The 8830-nt window shown below is 35.2% G+C and overlaps 1 protein-coding gene across 1 annotated transcript; it reads left to right on the top strand.

The window, feature by feature from the left end:
* Nucleotides 1–4846: 4846 nt before the first annotated feature.
* LOC132273745 (uncharacterized) lies at nt 4847–7331 on the top strand. The gene is made up of 3 exons (XM_059774791.1): nt 4847–5907; nt 6611–6839; nt 6984–7331. Exons 1-3 carry the CDS (start codon nt 5048–5050, stop codon nt 7146–7148), a joined length of 1254 nt encoding a protein of 417 aa, XP_059630774.1. The 5' UTR covers nt 4847–5047; the 3' UTR covers nt 7149–7331.
* Nucleotides 7332–8830: the final 1499 nt, after the last annotated feature.

Raw genomic sequence — 8830 nt, 5'->3', positions numbered from 1 at the left:
AACATCAAAACCCACCCAAGCCCCATAAATCAACCGGTGGATCCTCATCGCCAACCACTGATGGACCCAAGGAAACCCAATCTAACACCGAGACTAAACAAACACCAACACAACACATATATAAAAGTAGAACTAAAAAAGAAACAACTAACAAAATACCGGGATCAAAAGGAAAGATCGACATAAAAGAGCCATTCTTTTAGCCACCGACCAAAACACGCGCTCCAACAATCCATCGGAGATAGGAAGCCATCCTAGCGAACCACCCACAGAAACAAGTGACTTGAGATTGCAAGGAAACCATCCTCGTGTACCGCAACATTGGAGCAAAACCCTAACTCTGATGAACAGAGAGATTGCTACTTAAGGATATATTTTTTTTGAGTGCATATGTATTATTAGAGTGTATTATTTGCATAATAGGGAAAGGAACCGAAAGTGGGCCTTCTTGTTATCAAAATGAAGATGAGTTTGCCTTACTTGGCCTAAAGCATCTATGTGTGTATTTTTCTCTAGTAGTGAAGGAAATAAGTAGAAGATGTAAATGGGTTCTTCTAATGTTTTGTTTGTTTGGACGTCAAAATATTTTTCAGAAAATATTTTTTTTATTTTTTTGATATTTGATTGTTGTAAAATATTTATGAAGAAAAAAAATATTAAAATTTAACAAAAATAACTTATTTATCAATTTTTGAAAAGTTATTTTACATGCCTCGCCCGATGGATTCGACCTCAACCTCGATGTAGACCTTTGTCCAACACCGACAAAGTAAAAATAAAAAAATATTTTACCTAAAAAAAATATATTTTTTCAAAAAGAATATTTTACGTGGAAACAAACTGAGCCTAAATAGCTGATAGAGTGGGAAAGAATGTTGAGAGTTCATTGTGTATGTGCATTTGCAGATACATGAAGGAAAGAAAGACGAAGCCTTCACCCTAGGAAAATGCCTTTCATCTCTTTTCACTTTCGAAGACGACTCGACGACAAGTTAGTCGCAAGCTTGGAGAGTGTATTTTGTCCTTTAAGTTGTGACCTTTTTCGTCATTTTGTAAAATCATATTTTTTTAAAATATATATATTTAAAATACTTATATAACGGTAATTTGAACAAAGTCTAACTTTAATGTGTCAGGGCTTATTTGCACAATTTGTTTACTCTAGTTTGTACACATAAAGTGTGTGATACATACGGTAAGCATATAGTAAAATGATATTTTCTCTACTTGACTTGAAAAAGAATAATGATTTAATATCAGAGCAATATCTTAAACCCATGGTAAATACTTCGTTTTAACTCTCCGTCCATAAGAAAAATCTTAATCATTCATTACATTGTCATTAAAACTTTTATTAGTTGATCATCCCAAATGGACAATACTTGGGTCCTTTCTTCCAAGAATAAAGTTCATCCTCAGCTAATGTGGCACAATACAATTTAGACATGTCTTTAAAAAATTTAAAAATAATCAATATTCATTTTCTCGTAAATCTATTGGGTATGGAGATTTATGGGGAGAAGAGAGGGGGGAAGGCAGAGAATAGAGTCTTGCTAAAAGAGAGATTCTAAAATTTTCAAGTAGGAAAAAAAAAAATTGGGTTAGATTTAACGCATAAGAAGTTGGATAATAACCATTATTAAAAAATTTAAAAATTTGAACATGTGTCTAAATTATATATAAATATTTGAAAAAATTTAGACATGTGTCTATATTGTATTAGGTTACATCAACTCGATGGATAAAATTCAACCTAATTCAAATAATCATCCAAATACTTTTCACAATCAACATAATTAAGAAACCAATAAGTTTATCAACCAACCCTAAATCTTATACGTTCAATGTATTAATTCTTTCTTCTTCATCATCATCATAAAATCTTTGCTTATATAAGATTGTTGAACATTTTAAGCTTCAACCTTTTCCTTTTCTTTTTCTTTATTCATGTAGTTTGCCATGTACTTGAATTCTTCTCACACGAAGAACAACAAGAATGATTCAATATATCTGAAATATCTATACAGAGAGTCTAGATCTCTTGCTCACAAGATAATTTATCTACGTGTTTTTATATTAATAGAAGTTTCCATTAGAAAAATTCAACATTATTTTAATCAAAATATCAAATCTGTTCATTCGAATCATTCCTTCATCAATACATATACTCATATTTTAAAGTGTTACTTTTTCAAAAAGACAAAATATGACCGTTAGAACGGTTCATATAGAAAGTATAGATTAATTTTCTTATTTTACGATGAGTAAGAGATCACAACTTTGAGTAAGAAAATTTATTCACATTTTGTAAATAGACCACTAAATTAAATCTAACGGTGCACTTACAAACCCACTAAATTATTTCCTTTTACTTAAAACCACTGTTAGTCTATTTTAGTTTTCAAACCTAAGAGTCCTAATACCACCTATTTTAATAATTAAGGCAATTACCAAAATTGCAAAATTCTTTACACGACTCTTTTTCACAAAAATATGTAATTTAGGAAGAAAAATAAAATCAGCTCTCTTTCACTATCCTTGCTCACAGGTCTCTCACAAAGCCTATGATTTACTTGGAGATTTTTTGGAATAAAAATCTGTACCAACTGAATTTAGGAAGAAACAAAAATAAAAATAAAAAATAAAAATCCAGCCATGATTGTCATAGGTCACTCTCTCAAACATTCTACTATTTTCAAGTCATGATGGTCTTACTCACAAGTCTCTCTCAATCAAAGAAATTCTTGATCTCTTCTTCCAAATTTGTTTTGTTATGAAAAATTACTACCGCTCAACCTCCTTTGTGGATGTTTATCTATCACTAATTCAATACATTGACTCTCACTCTTGTTGATTTTTTTTTCCCTAAATTCGATTGGCTCAAATTTTGGTGAAAAGAGTTGAGTAAAGAATTTTGATAGTTTTGGTAATTGCCTTAATTCGATTGGCACAAATTTTGGTGAAAAGAGTTTAAAGAATTTTGATAGTTTTGGTAATTGCCTTAATTATTAAAATAAGTGGTATTAGGATTCTTAAATTTGGAAACTAAAACTTGGCTGAGAGTGGTTTTGAATTAAAAAAAAAAGAAGAAAAAGAAGAAGTAAGGTTAGAATTCGACCGATTGATTTAATTTAATAACCTAGGTACAAAGTGTGGATAAATTTTCTTATTCACCTATAAACAGACTCTTGTACATCTGTCATATTTTATCTTTTCGAAAAAATAGCACTTTAAAATATATGGAGTAAATGTATCGAGGAAGGAATGAACCGATTTGATACTTTGACTAAAATAATGTTGAATCTTTCTAATGGAAACTTTTATTAGTATAATATATATATATATATATTATATTTCCTAATTTGTTCAAAACACGACTTGAATATTATGGGTACCATATAAATAGTCACTAAAGCCACGTTTTTTAACTAAATATCTCAAAAGGATAGGAAGAAATAAAATACTCCCGAACTTTTTATGTGCATATGCATTTATTACATGCACTGCAAAGGGAATTACCAACTAAAGAGAATCATAATACTAAGAAATAGACAAATAACCATATATAATTTGTTTGTTTATTATTAGTATTTATTTTGAATCAGTTGTAGATTACAATCTTTTTTGTGCTTCCATGGCCATGAAAAATTATAAATAAATAAATTATTATTATTTTTTAATTTTTTTCTTAAAATGTGTATAGGTTTCACAACATATTCTCTATTTAAGTTAGGTATACGATTTGAAAGCAAGATTTTAAAGATTTATTTTTAGAATTTCTATCAACTTCGTTGTATCCCTAAAAATAATAAACAAGTAAATGAGAAGACGCTATCATTGAACTTTTTATGAAGTATTCATGCTATAACTTTGTCTATCACAAATATTATATATGTATAGAGAGAGAGAGAGACTGTGGACCAGGTAATAGAAGGCACCTAAAAATGGTCCTAACTTCTAATGAGGATTATGAGGGTGACCATACCTTCTAGTTCCTCTTGTACTTTAGACTTTACTATTCAATTTACATTAAAAAGGAAAAAAAGAATAAAAAACAAAAACAAAACAAAAAACACAAGAAATTTTGTTATGGGGTGCAATTACTTGGACATACATATATTTTTCACGAGTTTGGACAACTATTTTTAAAAGTTAGATTAGGTTTGACTTAAAAATTTTCATTCTAAACTTTTTCTCTACGGATTTTAACCAAACAAAATTAAAACTTTATTAATTTTTTTGAAAGGTAGAAAAATAATAAATAAATAATTAGAACTTGTATGTGCAAACAAATAGTGTAAAGTTTCTTGTCAAATTTTTTTTTTTTTTTTTTTTGGTAAGGTAAAGGTTTCTTGTCTAACAAAACCGAATTGTTGTGAAAAGATAAATTTAATTAAAAAAAAAAACCCTAGTTTCCAACTGCCACAACCCAAACCTTTTGATCATCAGATCAGATGGAGTAAAAATTCGGAGAGGATGGGACCCATAGTATTGATTTCACCAAACATGTAATAAAGATTAACGGTGTGGGTAGAATCATGTAGTTCACAATAATAACCCTGTGATACACAGTAACTTCTCGTTATTCCCGGACTCGATGGCACGTGCTGGCCAGCAATAGTAAAGGTCAAAAAGGCCAAATTCAGATCCAACGGTCAGATGTGTCTGGCAATACCGGGAACTCCGAAAGAACCAATCCAACGGCTACTCTTTCATCTTCGTATCCCACCGTCCGATCTCTATCCAACGGTCCAAATTAAACCCAAGTGGCTCCTCCCCATATCAAGATAAATAAACAAAACCCGGTCCACTTCCTCATCTCTCTCTCTCTCTCTCTCTCCATCTCCGCAAGTCTCTTTTTCTCTCTCTCTCTCTCTCTCTGTTTAGTTTGTTGCTGCTAACCTGCGCAGACGCCACTGCTTATCGTGCGCCGCCTAAGATGACGCCGGCGACAGCCTACATGATAAGAATATCAAGATACAGGAGAGACCACTGAGAAGATCAGACGGTCTCAGGAGTGAGGGATTTGAGGGGGGACCCACTTACAATGGACGGTCAGAAGAGCCAGGCGAAGCTGACGAGGACCCAATCTTCACTTCTCCGGTCGTCTCCGACCTTCCGGTCATCAATCCAAAGCCTCTCTTCCGTGAACGAGATCGCGCCCGAGCAAGAAGACATAGAAGAACAGAAACCCCACAAGCCCGGTTCAGCACCGGTTCGACCCGGTTCGAACCGTTTCGTCCCGGTTCTGGTCGTATCCTCCCTCTCCTTCTACATCCTGTTCGTGTGTTTCAACAGAGAAGACATACCCAGTTCAGAAAATCTCCTATTAGTGCTGATTTTCGTCGCGGTGGTGCTCTTTTTCGCGGGAAGAAACAAGGGTTTCATCTGTCAAAGCTTCACATTTTTCAAACAATTGAGCGACGAGTACACCAAGAGACTTGGGTTGTCAAGAAGTAGCTCGAAACCGGTCCAATGGTTTATTGGTGAATCGACTGTGGACAAGAAAGACCGAAAGGATCGAAAAGAGAAGCGAATTATACGAGAAGGTGTTGAATTTTGCAACGGTGATTTCTATGAAGGAGAGTTTCACAAGGGGAGGTGTAATGGGAGTGGAGTGTATCACTACTTTGTGAATGGGAGGTATGAGGGTGATTGGATTGATGGAAAATATGATGGATTTGGAATAGAAAGTTGGGCCAGAGGTAGCCGATTTCGCGGCCAATACCGGCAAGGTTTGAGGCATGGTTATGGTGTTTATAGGTTCTACACAGGGGATACATATGCAGGGGAGTGGTGTAATGGGCAGAGTCATGGTGTTGGAATGCAGACTTGCTCAGATGGGAGCTGCTATGTTGGCGAATTCAAATGTGGTGTCAAGCATGGCCTTGGATGCTACCATTTTAGGTGAATTCTTGAACTTCAATTGAGTTTCGAATTTTGAAATTTGAATCTTTAATTTCTGGATTGTGGATGCTTAATAGTTAATAGAACAGTGGAAACTTTTGTTACTGTTTTTTTTTTTTTTTTTTTGGGGTGAATTGTTAGTTTATAAGGATCAATCTTTGTTGGTTTATGATTTGGTGCTAATTCTTGAATGTAATAAGTTTTGTATATTTCTGTAATGTTTAGATGAATGGAACTATGTGAACTATGTGTTTTCAAAGTGATTTAGTATTCTTGGTAATGATTAGGATTTTCATGGTTTGACTATTTTCTTGATTGTTTGTTTGTGATGTTTTGGGCCTGAGTATTAAATTCTCATTATATTGTGGTAAATTGAATTGGGTAAGTGAAACTTAATGTTGCTGTGTTTTTAATTGTTGCAGCTGTTATATTTGGGGAATAGTTTCCTTGAATTTGGTCTCTTAGATTTTTTATGCACTTGTGTCATCCGAAATACAGTTGGATTCAGTACTGAACTCATTTGGTCCCTGGATGATGTTACTTTTAAGTCGAAAAAATAATTCAAAAATGAAGAAATTGATTGGTTGGTCAGTTTTTTAATGCTTGCACAAATGTTTTTTTGGTTCTGTTTCTAGATCTAGATGCTTAAATGATTAAATGTGATTGGACTGAATGTAATATGACCTTGATGACTGTTATGTAGAAATGGAGATCGATATGCGGGGGAGTATTTCGGAGACAAAATCCATGGATTTGGTGTTTACCACTTTGCTAATGGCCACTGCTACACGGGGTCGTGGCATGAAGGCCGGAAGCAAGGCTATGGCATGTATACTTTCCGAAACGGAGATACAAGATGTGGTGAATGGGACTGTGGCAATCTCAGCGCAGCCCTACCCCCACTAACCGACGTAGTCCTCCGTGCAGTTCAGGTACATTAATGGCCTTAAAACCTCATTCAATTACCTCACCTTACTTAGTACTGGGCCATGACTTCAGGAATCAGGACCCGAGCAGATTCTCATTTCGCTCTATTCTTTTCTTTTCTTACCTTTTTTTCTCTGTGTCATTTGCAGGCTGCTAGAAAAGCAGCAGAGAATGCAATTCACCTTCGCCGGTTGGATGAACAAGTGAGTAAGGCGGTCGTGGCTGCCAACAGAGCTGCAACTGCTGCTAGAGTTGCTGCTGTCAAAGCAGTTCAAAACAGAATGGATGGCAAATTTTGCGATACTGATGTTTAAGAGACCACCGATTTGTTTGTAAGTGTAAATTTTCTAGTTCATTATGTATTATGAAGATGAATCCACCCTGATAAGCAAAAAGCTCATCGGAGGTTGAGAGAGCTTACGTTCTCGAGGCGTGGTTGGCCTCACTGTAACATGTACATAAATCATGTATATCAATGCAAGATGAATTTTGGGAGTTTTTTTTGGCCTTCTTATCTGTCCTGACCACTTGGAATGGAGTGTGTGTTTTTTTGGTGGGGTTGAACCATGAAGCTACATTATTGTGTTTTGCCCTGCAATAATTTTGGTCACTGGCTTGATCCCAGCTTGTCTCTTGCATCATCATAGTCATCTTCTATAACTAAAGTACCTAGAGCCTTATCCCCAATGTTAGAGCCTTATCTAAAGTGTTTGGCATTGGTTGGTTTCACCTTCAAAAGAAACATAACATTTTGTTCCAAACAAAGAAAAAGAATGTTTAGGACAAAATCTTGCAGAATTTTCACTTGGTGATCCAATGAAACATCAAATGAGTTAGTGGCAAAATCCCATTATGGAATTACTTTCCAAAAGCTGTAGGAATCTTGTTCTTCTCGAAAATTAACCATGAAATCGTTTGAGCATAAAATTTTATGAATTTGGATGTTCTAGTGCAAAGCAAAAGTGTGGAGATCACCCCATAGCGAATGTGGACCCCACAGGCAGAGTGGACAGAGTACCACCCCACGGGCAGAGTGGACCCGACTATGTGAGTGATCTCCAACCCCCCGCGCGACTAGGTGGACCCGACTCCATGGGTACAGTGGACCCGACTCTGTGGGTGATCTCCACCTTCCGGATTCGAAATCGAATTCTCATTCCATACCATAGCATAACGTGATTACACTCACGCACATGGAACTTTTTTACTTTATGGTTTTAGATGCAGATCTTGTTTTTGCTCAACCTTGTCTGTCCAAAGAGCATCCTGAGTGATTTATGCCCATGCCCATGTCACAGACATGTTGACATGAACAAACGTGAAGGATGATTGCACAACTTGCTGATTTCTCTAACACAACCCAACACATAGTCAGCAGAGTGTGTGTGTGTGTGTATACAAACCACATGTAGATCAAAGTAAAACCAAGAACTAATTAGTGTAAGTTTAAACATTGTTGCCAGTATTTGATTAAACTAGTATAAGGAGGACAAAGGAGGCATGTGCTTTTCTGGATCAGGTAAAGATAATGTGGGGTTGTCATTATTCTGATAGTGAAGAACATGGTGTGGTGGTGGTGGTGGGGTTTTGGGTGAAAAAAACTGAATCATTTCATGCATGGTTCTTCCACAATCTCTGTTTCAACTAAATTTTAAAAAGATAAAAATAAGAGCACCTTTTCTCTTTCTCTTTTTGAATATTCAAATCTCTGTAGATTCTTGTTGTTGCTTCCATTTACTCTGTTGCTAGCTAGATTAATTAATACACAATCTCTCTCTCTCTATATATATGTATATATATATGTATATTTAACTTCCAACTACTCCCACATGCATTTAACAAAGGAAGGAAGGATCGTTAACTGAGATTTTTTGGGGTTGTGTGATTTGATGGTTTCTGCAATTAGCAATCCTTTGACTAATCCTGGAAGATGGGTTTGGTTTGAAAAACCAACAGCTAGATTAGAATATACCTAAGCCATGACTGAGCTCTGTTC

The sequence above is a fragment of the Cornus florida genome, unplaced genomic scaffold (genome assembly GCF_030987335.1).
Source record: "Cornus florida cultivar Cherokee Brave unplaced genomic scaffold, ASM3098733v1 CherokeeBrave_3.0.0_Hap2_Chr09, whole genome shotgun sequence".
In the NCBI taxonomy this organism is placed as follows: domain Eukaryota; kingdom Viridiplantae; phylum Streptophyta; class Magnoliopsida; order Cornales; family Cornaceae; genus Cornus; species Cornus florida.
Note: the sequence above shows the minus strand (reverse complement) of the source record. Positions and strands in the feature narration are given on the sequence as shown.